General features: G+C 54.3%; 1 protein-coding gene across 1 annotated transcript; it reads right to left on the bottom strand.

Moving 5' to 3' along the window:
• Positions 1-8,532: 8,532 nt before the first annotated feature.
• KCNS1 (potassium voltage-gated channel modifier subfamily S member 1) lies at positions 8,533-15,452 on the bottom strand. The gene is made up of 3 exons (XM_044262970.1): positions 15,353-15,452; positions 13,063-14,091; positions 8,533-10,596 (listed from the first exon to the last, which is right to left on the bottom strand). Exons 2-3 carry the CDS (start codon positions 14,086-14,088, stop codon positions 10,120-10,122), a joined length of 1,503 nt encoding a protein of 500 aa, XP_044118905.1. The 5' UTR covers positions 14,089-14,091; positions 15,353-15,452; the 3' UTR covers positions 8,533-10,119.
• Positions 15,453-15,821: the final 369 nt, after the last annotated feature.

Here is a 15,821-nt window from a genome sequence, read left to right as displayed (position 1 = left end):
AGTTCGCTCCAGAGCAGCAAGGAAGAGAGTGACCCCGAAAACTAAGTGCGAGTCCCTTGAGTCACATCGCTCTTCCGTACTTGATGTAATAGTCTATTTGCGTATCTGCCACGCGGTTCTGTCTGCCCCTCTGGTGCTTTTGTCGCCTAGTGTACTCCCCGGTGGCCAGCGTCGATGACAGATGTTCCCCGTTGCTCAGACTGAGAACCTGGGGCCCAACGGAGGGGAGGAGAGACGAAGTCAGTGCGCGTTGCCTGAGCGCTTCCTGCGTGGCGGACACATGCCAGAGCCTTTCCGATGGTTTCCTCTTTCTGCGCAGACCCTGAAGCATCCCAGAGATCGTGATTCTAACAGTGCGCAGGACGGCCCGCTGGGAGTGTTCTGGAGACTTGTCAGGGCTGTTTCCTGGTGACCATGATCGCCGGGTCCCCTCAGCGTTGAGCACACGGGTGCTTGGTGTGCTGCGGTGCGTTCGGGGACAGCTCTGCCCCTGCTCAGCCCCACAGTCGAATCCCACGGGACGGTTACGTTGGTGAAAGCTTGTTTATTAACCCCCGATGCTAAACCAGAGCTCACTTACATCTGAACACAAAGTACTATGTACAGGTTTTGCTCTTAGTTTTCCAAGAATGAATGCTGTGGAATGGAGGGACACTCGGGGTTCGCTTTGGGGCTTTCCCAAGAGCTGCCAGCCATGCGTGGGAGCGCTGGTGACATTCAAGCCACTGATGCAAGATGACACACTGAGATCCGTTTAGATTTGTAGCTGTCCCACAGCCAGTCTGTGTCATGTGTCACACAGCGAATGTGTGTCCTGTGTCACACTCAGTGAGTCTGTGTCTTGTGTCACACTTAGGGCAAGTTTGTGTCACGTGTCACATGGCGAGTCTGTCACATGTCACACTTACAACGACTCTGTCACATGTCACACGGCGAGTCTCACGTGTCACACTCAGGGCGAGTCTGTGTCACGTGTCACATGGCGAGTCTGTCACATGTCACACTCATAGCCAGTCTGTCACGTGTAATGAATAAACGATCATTTCAGAAGCAGATGAAGGGCCACGAAGAAAATAAAACAGGAATGAGACTGAGCAATATGTCCACGTGTGCCATGTGTGTGAACGCGTGTGTGTGTTCAGGTACACACGTGTGTGCGCACACGCGCAGGCAGAGGCACCTTTCCATAGTGATCCAGGCAGGTCTCTGAAGGGATGGCTTTGGAGGTGGGACCTGAATGACATGAAGGAGCCAGACAGGCAGAACACGAGGACAGTGTACAGCCCAGGCTGGAGGCACAGTAAGAACAAAGGCCCTGAGGCAAGGACGGACGTTCGGTCTGTTAGAAGGAGGGCTTCCGGGCCTGGAATGCAGCGCACAGAGGAGACAGCAGGTGGCAGTGACAGGGAGGGGTAAGTGAAGATGAGTTTGCGGAGCCTTGTGGTCGCTGGGGAGGGGTTCGAGTGCCATTCCTGATGAGACAGAATCATCAGAGGGACCCCCCATCACCCTGCGCCCTGTAAGGGGCGCCCACTCTCAGCCAGCATGTGGCCTTACAGACAATGCAGCCGAGGACCAAGGTCTGATATGTCCAGTCTGAGCTCAAACCCAGACCTCTTGACCCCGCCATTCATGCCGAGACCCCAACTGTGGCCCCAAGTACGAGAGTGAAGGTTTGTGATCTCCACCCGTGCGGACCACTTCCCTCCCTCCGCTCAGAGTTGCTTTCCCATTCCCAAAGAGAACCAGAGCTCTGCTGGTTTCTGTTTCCTTCCTGTGCATTTCCAGTGTCCTTCCTAGCATTTATTGTGCCAGGCATTTTCACATACATTACCTCACTTGAACTTGGCATCAACACTGTGAGGTATAGGTGTCGTTCTGTCAAGACAAGTGAAGACAAGACAGGTGAAGAAACGGGCTCAGAGACGCAAAGAAACCCAACCAAGACCACGCAGCTTGTAAGTAGCTGGATTCGAGCACAAATCCATCTGCCTCAGGGTCCATAGTCTTTCTTCTACACCACGCCATATTGCTCATGTTCTCCCATCCGATTCAAATAATTGTAGTAACTCCCGGCTCGAGAGTCACTCCTGGTGACCTCTGTTGAACTCCAGGTCCACTGTGTTGGGTTTCTGTCGATTGTAACCGAAGGATTCCTTACCCATCCAAGAAGGTAGGACAAGATGGGGGTGGGGGAGGGCTTTGGATACCAGCCTGAGCAGAGGATGGAGGTCGACCTTGAGACATGGTTCTTGGAGATCAAAGGTCCAACCCAGGATCGGGCACTGGGTAAGTAGCAGGGCCAATGTTGAGGCGTGTGCTGTTCCCGCCCTTGAACTCGTGAATTTCCTGAAGCTTCTGAACCCACTCCTTTTCGACAGGTTAATCACCAGTCTACATCCGCCCTTGTCCTCCTCTTCTTTTCTAACAGAAAAGATTCTGGAAGACACTGCCCCTTTCATCTCAAAAGCTCCTGCCTTACGAGGTTAGCTTCTCAACTTACTTATTAAACTTCCTGGAGAATTCTTCCCACGCTCAGGCTCAGGTCCTGGCTGGCCTGGAATAGGAGGTCCGGTAGTCACCGAGGACCATCCCAAGGAGCCAGCACCTGAGGGCCGTGTCCAGAACATGAGGAGAAATTCATAATAGGACCCTCACTTCAAAGCCATGCCTGGGGAGTTCAGTTTGTCACACAGAGTGGGAACAGTGGGATGTGGTGCCCGGGGAGCATAGTCCCGTATCAGGAGGCTCAAATCCCTGATGCGCTACTTTCTGGTCATCCCACTGTGAGCCACAGTGTCCTCAGCTGTCCAGAAATGATAATTATATTTCATTGTTGCTATTGTGAGAAGTATATGGGATAATGGGCGTGAAATCACGCTATAAACTGAGCGCCACACGCGTGTGAAGGGTGGTTATTAGCTGATAGGTCATCTTCACTCTTGGGAGCCTCAAGAAGTACCTCAGGAGGCAACCAGATTCCCTTCCACCCCCATTCTGCTATGACACCACTCTACTTGGCCCTTATTTAAGCTAAAAAGCTCTTCTCTAAACAGAAACTCACGTATGACCTTGGACCTCCCTGGGTCTCCGTGTTTTGATCTACAATGTGGGGCTGGGAAGGAGAAGATCTTACATTGGAGGAACGTGTCTCACTTACCAGGAAGTCTAGAAAATTCCCGATGCCCACATCAGTCAGTTCACATGATGGCTGCCATGTTCTCATAGACCCAACCCTCTGTCACAGTGGGGTGATCCAGTACCTCATCCGGAACTGGGCCAGTCAGCATCTGCGACGCGTGTTTCGGCCTGGACCTGGGAAGTTCTCTGGCAGAGGCGCCACAAGATACGGAGTTGGGAGATGCTGTCTGCCCTGTGACAGAGTCAGCCAGTGTCTGTCTGTCTCTTTTCTGGTTTCTGCTGCTGCCGAAGCCAAGCTGCCCGCCTCCCACTCCCACTGGGTAGTATTATAAGAGATATTTGTTGGTTTTGCCAAATGGAGTGGGCACATGACCCAAACTAGTCCAGCTAGACTCCATTCTCTGGGAATTTTTAGCTAGAGAAGTGTTGTCACTCAGGCATTTTAGCTGCAGGGCCCCTAACAAGGTGATCTGTGGGCTCTGAGCATCTCCATCCCCATGTTGCCTTCATTCCTTTCTCAAACCTGGTTGTTTAATTTGACTTTGACCTGATCTAGTATCTCTCCAATGCAGCCATTTTTTTGCTCAAGTTTTCCAGAGTTGGACTCTGTTTTGTAACCAAAGACTCCTAACTCATAGACAAATTGGAAGCAGAATGGAGTTCTACTCCACAGCCTCCAGGAAGTGTGGGGTATTAAAAAAACAATTGGGCTTTCCTGGGGCGAAACAGTGAAGTTGCGGTTGTGCCCAGGCCCTGGAGAGCAGCCCATGGGATGCAGCAGCGGAGGGCTGTTCCCCGCATTGCTTGGTGTCATCTGACCACCGAGAATGAGGCTCTCAAAGAAATGGCAGCTTCTGCCACAGTTCAATTTTAAGGAGATGAGGAATGCTCAGGCTGTGGGATAGAATGTTTTGTTTCAACTGCATAGAGTTATGTAAAGGGCCAGTCAACAAAACAAGCCCAAACATCGGCACGTGCATGTGTCGCAGGGGAGACACAGGATGAACCGTACAGTATGTCTGTGACTGCGGTGAAGGAACCTCACGACTTGCAGCAGGGCTGAGATCTCCAAAAACCAAAGCTGGTAACTGACTGTTCAGGGTGCTGTGTGGCTTCTAAGCAGGGGGACGACCATACAGGGGATGTGGGAGAAACCCAGGGTGATCTCCAACACCGAGTGGAAGAATCCTGGACCCATACACAGCTACAGAAACCGTTCGTTGATACCAGCCAAAATCCGGGGAATATTTGTGGGAAAGGATTTTTGCGGTGCCTGATGAAGGAAGGGGAAATGTAACGTTGGACCAGACCTATCTGGATACTGATGTGTGGATCGGGAAGTCTGCGTTCTCAGCGCTGGCTCCGGAAGCTGGCTAGGTTCTGACCATTGCTGTGTTGGCTAAAGCAAACTTGGACCAAATGCTGGCCCGTGTGAAATGAAAATTTAAAGGCCCCAAATCCCTTGACATCATAGAGAGAAAGGGATTCAGAGATTTCTGAAGATAGGAATGCTGGATCAGATTTACTTTGTGCCTCCTTCCCTCTGTGTACCTCCCTGGACCCAGAAACTTCACCTTTGCTTTGAGGAAAGTCATCAGGTGGGCTTGGTGAAGGGTTCCCTGACCTCCCAGGGAAGGAAGAACGCAGAGTGTGGGAGGCCAGGTGTTGGCATTTAGGTGCCTCAGAAATGAAGTGAAAATGGTCATCATCATATTTGGCAGGTTCTGAATGAGGTAGGATCTCTGCTGTAGGACCCTGAGAAAGTAAAACTGACCACCATTCTGACTTAATTGTATAACCAGTAAAACACAAGAAACAAAGCAAAAAAAGCAAAGCAAAGCAAAACAAAAATCGATCATCACCTAACACCTAGGCTTGAATTCATTTGTTGATCTAAAAAGTCCCTCCAATGAAGGATACATGACTTGTTCTTGGGGAAGGTTTCTGCTATGCTACTACTCGAGCGTAATGTAAACATTTTTCTTGCCTTCTCCAAAAGGCCCCGTGGCCATTTACCATGCTAACTGGGTACTGAAGAGAGGGAAACATCCAGACTTTTCAGGGAGCACTGGATAAAGAACTTTGAGCTAATACCTATTTCTTGGGTCTGAGAGTCCCACCATACGTCCACCAACCCTGTGAAAACCAGTATTTTGGCCTTTGTCCCTATCACAGGAGCTAGATTCCTATCTCTGAGTGATAGTTGGAAAAGATCCCCACATTGGCTCCCTGACCCACGGACGCACAATATAAAAGACCAACAGATCCAACTGAACGACTGTTCCGAAACAGAAAATTCAAAGCAATACCACAGCTTTGGGGGGCCTGCAGAGACAGCCAAAGACCCTGGAGGGCGAGGACTCCCATCAAAACACCGTTTGCTTCCCCATTTGGCCGGAGCAAAATCGGCTGGTCGTGGAGGATGGCAGTGGGCTGCTGTAATCAAACAGCAATTCTAACTTCCAAATGGCAATACGCCCCTCGGTACAGTCCCTGGAGTTCAGAGGCATCCATTGGCTTCATGTTCCATTCCAAGAAGCAGAAACCGCTGGAAGCATTTTGCTATTCGTTGGAAGGGATAACAGTTTTCCTTTACTAGTCAACTCAGAAACACCTTAGCCTGTCAGACCTGCCCTGTCAAGACTTCAATGGTGCTTTTCCACAAGATAGCGGCCTGATCCATTCACATTAACGGGGCCTGGAGTGCACCAAGGATGCTTTGGGTCATGTACATGATAGGTTCCTGATGTTAGAAACATTTTTCTCAACTGTGCGTCTGAAGGAGCGAGTGTGAAGTGTGTTGGGCAGCCAAGGGTAGGAATGCAGGGGACATCTTCCAGTTTGCCTAACAACCCTCCCCTTTATTTTGGTGATGTCACGTGACCTCTTAGGGTCACTACCGGTCTTCCCTCCCATGTGGTCTGCTGCAGGTGTCAATCCAGGGGCCCTGCCCTCCGTCTCCACTGAGGAAGAGGCACGTGCCCCAAGCTACGTAAATCAAGCTCTCCGCTGGGATTGGGAACCGTGAGCAGAATGACACAGGGGAGGAAGGTGACGGAAGGCTGAGCATTTAGCTGGCAGTGTCCCCAGCAAAGGATTCATTAGTCCTACACAGAGGTCACCAGAGCTCCTCTCCTTCCTACATGTCCTGAGGTCGGCTCAGTCCGCTTTTTCTTCGACTGGGTGAACTCCACTGATACCGTTCTGTGGTGGGCTCAATGGTGGTCCCAAAGATATGTCCACACCCTAATCTCTGGAACCTGTAAATGTTACCTTATTTGGAAAAAGGGTCTTTTTTGCAGATGTGATTACTTTAAGGGTCTGGAGATGAGATCAGCTTGGATCCGCTGGGTGGGCCCTCCATGTCATCACTCGGGTCCTTCTGAGAGAAAAGCCCTGGGAGACCAGTGCACACAGGAGACAAGGGGACATCATGACCGAGGCAGAGAATGGAGAGACATGGCCATAAGCCAAGAACACTGGCAGTCACCGGAAGCTGGAAGAGGCAAGATGATTCACCCCTGGAACCTCCGGAGGGAATGTGGCCCTCCTGACGCTTTGATTTTGGATTTCTGGCCTCCAGAACAGTCAGAGAAGAAATTTCTACTGTTCTAAGCCACCAGGCTTAAGGCACTGCCTTATGGCAGCCGTGGGAAACACATACACCTTCCAGGAAATTCTTTCTTTTTCCATAAGACAGTTTCTTTTTTAAAAGAATTTTTTTTAAGATTTATTTATTCACTTTAGAGAGAAAGAGTAAGAGCACAAGCAGGGGGAGGGGGAGAGGGATAGGGAGACAGAAACCTCAGGAGACTTCACTGAGCCCAGAGCCCGACACAGGGCTCCATCTCACGACTCTGACATCATGACCTGAGCTGAAACCAAGAGTAGGACGTCCAAGAGCTGCACCCCCCAGGGGTCCCAGAGTCCCCTTCTCTTGCTTGTAACCAAAGACCCTCAAGGTAGCTGTTGCTCGTCACTTCAGTCATCTAATGAATTACTCCTTTTGACCCGGTTAGTTCCAGCTGGATTCCTCTCCCTCCCAACCTGTGCCAGACCCACTGCTGGACCAAGAGAATGCGGATTCGGAGTCCCTCTCCGTATCCCTCACCCTCCCCGTTCACCCGGAAAGCCCGCCCGACAGCCAGCTCTGGAACAGCCAGAAACAGGTCCCTGGGCCCGGCCTCTTTAGCTGCATAACGGTTTTCTTCCACACCTGGGAGTGGGAGCGAGTGGTGGCTTTTCTGCCAGGACAGCCCATGACCTGGTGAGGGATGCAGACCAGGTGAATCTCACCTGAGCTCACCCTCCACTAGCTTCAGAGTCTTGTCTGTGGGGTCAGAAAGTCTGGAAGCTATCTGGCTCCTTGATATATTGTTCAGCCGTTCGGCAAGGGTGGTATGGGGGGCAGCCATCCCCACTCTGTGCCCCGACCTGGGCGGAGCAGGGCCTGGACGTTACACGGGGAGCGTGCGGGAGGGCCGGTGTGTACACGGGGAGTCCCGAGCGGCCCCTCGGCTCCAGCCTCTGCTCAGTCTGGAGAGACCCAGATTCCTCTGCACACAGGGCCTGCACATGCCATTCCCTCTGCCTGAAAACGCTTCCCGGGGCCCCTATTGCCTAATTAACTGTTCACCTGTGTGATGGCCGCTGAAATTGAGAAAGTCTCTGAGAAAGTCTTCGAGACTTTTGTGCCCTGCCCTCGACAAAGTCTTCTCTGACCCCCGTTCATGGTCTCTGCTACGTGATATGCTTCTGGCTCCCTGCACCTAGTACAGCTCACTATTACGTATTCATGGGATCCCTGGATTTATTTATTTATTTAAAAGATTTTATTTATTTCTTTGACAGAGCGAGATCACAAGCAGGCAGAGAGGCAGGCAGAGAGAGAGGAGGAAGCAGGCTCCCCGCTGAGCAGAGAGCCCGATGCGGGCCTCGATCCCAGGACCCTGAGATCATGACCTGAGCCGAAGGCAGCGGCCTAACCCACTGAGCCACCCAGGCGCCCGGGATCACTGGATTTAAATCCGCCTCCCTTCCTCATCTGTAAGCCTCACGGATATAAAGATCTGTATTTTGTTCCCCACTGCAGCTTGTGAACTTAGCGAGCAGTCCGTTAACCAGAGGCAGGTGTGTCAAGACTATCTGAGAAGTGGTGGTGGGGTTTGTGTGTGTGTGTGTGTGTGTGTGTGTATCTCGGGGGCACACTATGGGGAATGGAGAGAATGTGCCTCACCGAAAGGCATTCGAATTAAAAAAATATACTAAGGGGCCCCTGCCTGGCTCTGTCAGTAAAACATGTGACTCTTGATCTCAGGGTTGTGAGTTCAAGCCCCAGGTTGGGTGTAGAAATGATTTTAAAATAAAATCTTAAAACAACAACAACAAAAGTATATAGAGAGAGACACTGTTCAGCTAAATCAAACATGTCTTCCTTCAGGCCACAGGGGGAAGCCCCAGCTTGTGAATCTTCCAAAAGATATTTGCTGAATAAATAAATGAATAAAATAAGGAGGGAAGGGTTGAAAGAACCGGGAGAGTCTTCTGTTCAGTCTTGTCTACACCTTCTCAAGGGCAAGACCTCTGTCTGGTCATTTCCCCTTCCTCGCCAGGCCCGGCACACAGTGTGCTATACGAACCAGCTGATGTGTGAGAAGGGAATACCTTCCCCTCACGAGCCTGGGTTCAACCAGATACTGCCTTCCATGTTGAAGCTCTGCAGGGCAGCACAGACGTGCGTATCCAGGTGACGACGGGACAGAAATGGGTGTTTTAGGAACAGGATGTGAACGGGGCTAGGGGAAGCCTTCCCTCCCAAATTTCTCAGCAAGTAGCAAGGATTCAACGGGTGAGCATACGATGCCCCCGGCAGGGATGAGGGGGCTGGAGCTGGCTAAAAGGGGAGGCGGTCTCAGGAGTTACCCTGGGTGATAAGTCAAGGCAGGGCTAGAGCCTGCGCGGTTGGAAGAAGAGAGATGCCAAAGTCAGTCTGGGGGTGCCCCGGGGGTCACAGGCGTCCCTGCATAGCAGCCCCTTGCCGCCAACACTTCAGAGCTGAGCTGGCTTTAAGCCAGTGACTCCCTGGCCACTGCCTTTCACTTTCCTCTGGGGCATGGACTGTGACCACCGGACAGATGGGCCAAGGTCTGAGGATGGGGCAGGGGGGGTGTCCTCTTCACACATCACGTCCTAGGATGGGACAGGCCAGGACCCCTCCCTCAGAGTCTGCATCTCAAGCCCGCCCGGGAGGAAGCTGCAGGACCCCTGCGGGACAAACCTTACCCGCCAGCTAAGGAGGCCGCTCCTCCCCCTTCCTCCCAGCGCTCATCTTTGAGAGCTGACTCTCGTTGGAAGCTCCTGGAAGAGAACCAGAGCTGAGGGGCAGCACTCCTCCACCGGAATCCCCGGTCTGGTCCTTCCCCTAGCCCGGACAGAGGGTTTCAGCCCGGCGAATCAACTATGGAGATCCGTGGACCCCGGAGAAGCACATGCGAACTCCGTGAGGGCAGAGGAAAGATGGTGTGCGAGGAACGTCAGTCTTGGCAGAGCAGTGAGCCTGGAGTCCGAACTTGGCTCCTCCTCCACTAGTTCAGGGACGCCTGGGTAAGCCCTGACACCTGGCTGGGCGTCAGTGTCGTCATTCTCCGACACGGGGCCAAGCAGGCTAGAGCCAACGGGCGGTAGGTGCTCAGGAACCGTCAGCGGCCTTCCAGCTTTCTCTTGGGCGCATGCCTGCTTCCCGGGGAGCTGCGAGGTCCAGGCATGGGGCTCTCTGGGCTGTTCTCCAGGCTCAAGAACCCAGGGCAACACGATCCTGGCCCGGGCCTTCGGGAGGAACGGAGCTGGCTTCTGGGAGTCACTCCTCAGGTGGGTGAGCAGCCCTGAGCCATGAGGCCGCCACGATGCCGTAAGCAGGGAGGGATCACTGCTGGCTCAGCTGACTGTAGGGTGTGGGACGGGGGACACTAAGCCTTGGCTTTAGCAAACCTGAGAGTCTGTTGGCCCACGGGGGGCTTGGGCCTCCAGGTCTGTAGACCTTCCCTCCTGGGAGGTCTCACGGGACGTCTCCAGAGACACCTCGGACTCGGACACCCCGTCGACACTGCTCTGCAAGTCCTCAAACTCCCGGGGGTCGCTGTTGCGCACGGCGGCCTCCAGAGCCTTCTGGCGGCGGTAGAAGTGAGAGAACTTGTTGAAGATGATGGTGATGGGGAGCGCCACCACCAGGATGCCCCCCAGGATGCAGCCTGAGGCCGCCAGCTTGCCAGCCACCGTCACGGGAACCACGTCCCCGTAGCCCACGGTGGTCATGCTCACCGTGCCCCACCACCAGCAGGCGGGGATGGTGTCAAAGCCCACGTCCTCCTCCTTCTCAGCTGTGTAGGCCACACCGGAGAACACGGACACCCCCACGGCCAGATATAGCAGTAAGATGCCCACCTCGCGGTAGCTGTGCTGGAAGAGAGTATAGGAAGCCAAGTCAGAGGTGGGTGGGCCCACAGACCTGCTATTGAGCATATGGGGGAAACTGAGGCCCAGAGAGGAGAAGGGACAGGTCCAAAATCAAAGAGCGAACTAGAGCTGGTGCCAAGACCCAGGTCCCTCCACTCCAAGCTAAGCTCTTTCAACCACAGGAGGCGGCCAGCTCCCTGGGAGTGAGCACGGAACTAACGTCTATTGTCCAGGATGCTGGCTAAGCCACAGTGGTTTCTTTTACTGCAGGGGGCACCGGTGGCACCAGCCAGTTAATAACAAACTTGTGATTTCTACACCATAACACAACCAACGGAGAACCACAGTCTGTATTCCTCAGATGCAAAGGGTTGGTTTCATGCGCTTTTGGCTGCTCTACCTCCTTTCTGGCAAGTACAAAAATACACTCTGCCTCTCAAGAAAGCGGACAGGATATATGTTCCCTGGACCACCCACTGCACACATCTGCCTGTGGGTATATCCACAGACGTGTGCTCTGCCCCTGAGGCCACACAGCGGTCTTTAACAGGGCAATCTGCCCTCCAGGGGACATATGGCAATACCTTTTTTTTTTTTTTTAAAGATTTTATTTATTTATTTGCGGGAAAGAGAGTACAATTGCAGGGGAGGGGAGAGGGAGAAAGGAGCCTAATGTGGGACTCGATCCCGGGACCCCAGGATCATGACCTGAGCTGAAAACAGATGTTCAAACAACTGAGCCACCCAGGCGCCCCAAAATATGGCAATGTCACAACTGGGACAGCTTGGCTGCCAGAGTCCACTGGGAGGAGGCCAGCGGTGCTGACAAACGTTCTACAATGCACAGGACAGTCTCCCCCACCTCTGGACACACAGCCAAGAGTCTCTCTCCCCAAATGTCTGTTGTGCTGGGGCTGAGACCCCTGGTCTAGAATTGTAGTCTCCTAGTCCCAAACTGTAATGTGTGGGGGAATCATGCTGGGGTCTAAAAGGCAGGACTCAGTTGAGTGGGTCGAGGGTAGACCCAGAAATTCTGCACTTCTAGCAGCTTCCAGGTACTGAGAAAGTAGCTGCTGGTCAGGGGCCTCATTCTGAGTAGCCAGGAGTCTGACACCTGAGTCTTGGACCCTGGCAACCTCAATCAATGCTGTTCTCCCTCCTTGCAGAAAAAGCTGGTGGCACCGGGCCCTGGCTCCCTGCATGGCTGGAGGCAAGGCAGAGCTCGGGGGCCAAGGGATCTTCCCTGGAGAGATACTGAGTTCAGGGATGTGGCTAATGGAAGTCCTTGTTCCTGCCCACTGCCCCCCCAAATTCTCCTCACATCAGCCTGCCTGTACCAGCATCCTGGCTGCCTTGCCCTGAGGGCATGAAAAAGGATTTACAAAGTCAGGGGGGAGAGGGGTTTCCTCGAGATCCTTAGAGGGGCTGCCTAGAGTTGTAGGAGAAGGAGCAGGAGGCACTGGAGTCAGGCACAGCTGGATTCTTCTCTGGGCTCTGCAACTTACTGAGGGATCTCTGACAAGTCCCATCACCTCCCAGAGCCTCAGTTTCCACATCTGCTATGTGGTGACAATAATCCTGGCCCCAGCTGGACCCCCTCCTATTACCCTGGGACAAAGTTCAAAATCTTGCACCAAGAGTCCACGGTCCCTCAGTACCCCGTCCCACGCACCTCTTCAATCTCATCAATGGGCACCCCTCCTCCGTGTCCCCTCCCGGTGATCATCCTTTTGCTCTCCAGGCCTCTGTCCAAACTGTTCAAATTTCCTCTGTCCCCACACCAGGCTGAGTTCACCCCTTCAAAGTTAAGCTGGCCAGAGCAGTGACGCACCCCCCCAGGGCAGGGCCTGGCACCAGAAGGGTGCTCAGTAAATTGCAACCAGGTTTTAGAAAGCCAACTTTCTGACTTCAGGTTCTTCAGCTCCTGGAAGGAAATAAATAACCACAGCTTCCTTAGGTGTTGTCCTGAGAACGTCACCGACAGTGGATGTAAAACTGGCACGGAATTAGCACTCAGTGTTAGTTCTGGGGCTGCTGCTGGACTTGGCCTGTCAAGGGTGACCTACCATATCTGTGCCCCCGGATAAGGCCAGAAGAAAGGCTCAGCAGAGAAGCCAGTTAGCATCCTGCTTTGCAAATTTCTGCACTATGTATTATCTGATGTTTGACAGACCAAAAGTGACCTCTGTCTAGTGGGTTTTTTTTTTTTTCCTTTTTAAAAAAAGAAAAGAAAAGCTCTGCTTTGGCTTTCAGTTTTCACCCCTGGGAAACAGCTGTTGGGAAGGGCAGAAGGGATGGGAAATGTACACCTGGCGTCCAGCCCTGTGCCTGGCACAGAGGGTGTCGCCTGGGTTCACTGTGTGCCTGGACGCCGCACACTTCGAAGTTCACCTGCTAACCTGCCCTTTGGTCACCCTCGGGTCCCCCTGCCCCGCAGCCGCGCCCCGCTCTCCAGCTCCAGGGCCCTACCTTGAGCGTGGCGCCCAGCGAGCGCAGCCCGGTGGAGTGGCGCGCCAGCTTGAGCACGCGGAAGATGCGCATGAGGCGGAACACCTGCACCACCTTGCCCAGGTCCCCGAGGTCCTCGCCGCTCGCGCCGCGCTGGTTGCCGAGTGCCACGCCGGCCAGCAGCGTGAGATAGAAGGGCAGCACCGACACGATGTCAATGAGGTTGAGCGGGTGGCAGAAGAAGTTGCGCGTGCTGGGCGCCAGCAGCAGCCGCGACGACACCTCGAAGCTGAACCAGGCGATGCAGAAGTACTCGAGGTGCCGCAGCACCGGGTCGTCGCGCAGGCCGTCCGGGCCCTGACCCGCGGCCACCGCGGCCACGGCGGCCGCCGCCTCGCGGGCCTGGTACTCGGGCAGGCTGTGGATGCACATGGCGGCGATGGAGGCCAGCACCACGCCGATGGAGACGCAGCTGAAGAGCTTGCTGGGCAGGGAGTAGCCGGGGTTCTCCATGGTGAGCCACAGGCGGCGGCGCAGGCGGCCGCAGCGCGCGGCCCCGTAGCGCGCCAGCTCGCGCTGCACGTCGGAGATCTCGTCGGGGCACGGGTCCACGCTGCTCGGCGTGTCGCTGTCCTCGTCCCAGTCGCGCGGCCGCGCCACGCGCCGCTCCAGGTAGCGCGCGCGACAGCAGGCGGCCAGCGCGCTCTCGCCCAGGCCCCAGTAGTCGGCCTCCTGACCGAAGGCGAAGACGCACAGCTCGTCGAGCACGTGCAGGCGGCCGGTGCGGTAGAAGTGCAGCAGGCCCAGGAAGAAGCCCGGGTGCCGGTCGAAGTAGAACTCGCGCGCCGCCGCGTCGTAGTCGTCGCACAGGCGCCGGGCCTGCTCCTCGGACGCTGCCGCCTGCAGGCGGCCCAGCCGCGTGCCCGGGAAGCGCGCCAGTGCCCGTGCGCTCAGCCGCCGCCGCAAGCCGCCCACGTTCACGCGCAGCGCCTCATCGCTCCGCCGCCAGGGCACGCGGGCGCCGGGCCCTGGGGACTCGCTCACCATGGCCTGCGGACCCCGGGACAGGGATGCTACGGGGGGTGGGGGGCCCGGGCCTGCCTTCCCCGAGGCCAGGGCTAAACCCCCTGTCCCCTCCACCGCTCTGGTGTGTGGCAGGCGCACAGGAGGTGTCAAGTACCCTCTGCTCTCAAAATTCAGGCTTGGGTTTGACTGCCCCTTACTGCCCGACCGAGGGTCTTTGGCCAAATCGTGGATTCTTCCCACCCCCATTTCATTTGCACAGAAAAAATGCTGAGATCTATCTTGGGGGAGGGGATTATGAAAATGACTGAATGGTAGGGTATCCCGGCACCCCCCTAGGGGACGGTGCTCATATAGGATTCTCTCTCTTTCCCAAACTTGGATTTTCGTATGCCAGGGGTTTCCTGTGGGCTCTTGAACACACCAGCACTCTGATCCTCAGTTTTCTCCTCTGCAAAATGAGGGTAGTAATGCTGACCACCCAGGGGGTGTTGGGAGCATCAATAGAGACCCGTTATTCTTAAAGTGTGTCCCCTCCACTGGCAGCATCACGCCACCTGGGAATTTGTCAAAGATGCAAATTCTCAGCTGGCTCTAGACTTAGTGAATCCGAAACTCAGGATGGAGTTCCGCAGTCTGTGTTTTAACAAGTGTGGAGGGTGACTCCGATGCATGGTCAAATTTGAGAGCCATGGGCTTAGACCATTTAAGGCATCCGTGGAGTCAATCAGATGGAACACTGACTTTCTTCTGTGACCAAAGGCAAGTCATGTCACCTCCCTGAACTTCTGTCAAGTCCAGATAAATATAGCCACCTTCAAGTGTGGTTAAAAGATTAAACCAACTATTTTGTTTATGGGGCCTGAAGGGGTTCAGTAAATTTTCCATCTGTTTCACTGTTGCCCTGAGTCAGCCAAACCCGGGGTTTATCTCCACCCCCTGATGCACCTAGGGCCTCGAGGAAGGTGTTTTTCTCCAGGTCTTGGTTTCCTACATAAGGCACACTGCAGACAAAAGCACCTACCCCCAAGGCAGGCTGGAGGACTAAAGGAGCTTGTGGAAAGTGCTCCGCCTTTCTGATACCAGAAAATGTTAGATCCTTCCACTGCCCACGTCTCCAAGCTCTGGCGGAGCTGAGGGCTAGTGACTCACTTCCTGATCCTGGGTAATCCCATCTGCACCATCCCGTCAGTGATGCCTGCTTCCCAGGGTGGACAGGGGATTGGATGTACATCAAGCGGCTGGCCCCGTGCCTGGCAGCGAGTCAGGTGAGGTGCCCTTCACTTACCCTAGGCTTGGAGTTAAGCTGGTCAGGATAAGTAAGGGTCGTGTCCTCAGCTCTGTCACTTCTGTGTCCTCAGACCAGGCTCCTCCCACTCTGAGCTTTGGCTCTTCTATCTATAGAACAGGGAGAACAGCACTTGGGGTGGAAGGTTACTGTGAGTGTGTGTGTGTGAAGCCCCTAGAACACAGTAGGTGCTCAATAAATGTCAGTCCTTTGCAGTTTCTTCTGGTCAGAGCTGGGTTCAAATTCTGAGTCTGCCACTTACTGTTGACCCCCGAGGGGACCCATTCTGAGCTTCAGTTTCCCCATCTGTAAACTGGGGGACATCACACTCTCCTTGAGAGGGCATGAGGATTAACTAGGGTAAGATGTTTATGGGCAGGACAGTTGCTCCTGGTACAGAATCTGTGCACAGTGAGTACCTGGGACATGGACGGGCATGCAGCTCCGCTCCCACCTCCTCCACTGCACC

This window comes from Neovison vison, chromosome 8, assembly GCF_020171115.1.
Source record: "Neovison vison isolate M4711 chromosome 8, ASM_NN_V1, whole genome shotgun sequence".
In the NCBI taxonomy this organism is placed as follows: domain Eukaryota; kingdom Metazoa; phylum Chordata; class Mammalia; order Carnivora; family Mustelidae; genus Neogale; species Neogale vison.
This window is presented reverse-complemented; position numbering and strand designations above follow the sequence as displayed.

Coding starts and splice junctions, on each gene's coding strand:
- KCNS1 (XM_044262970.1), bottom strand. CDS start 14,088: ATGGTGAGCGAGTCCCCAGGGCCCGGCGCCCGCGTGCCCTGGCGGCGG. Junction 10,597..13,062: donor CGCTGGGCGCCACGCTCAAG/GTAGGGCCCTGG, acceptor ACTCTCTTCCAG/CACAGCTACCGCGAGGTGGG.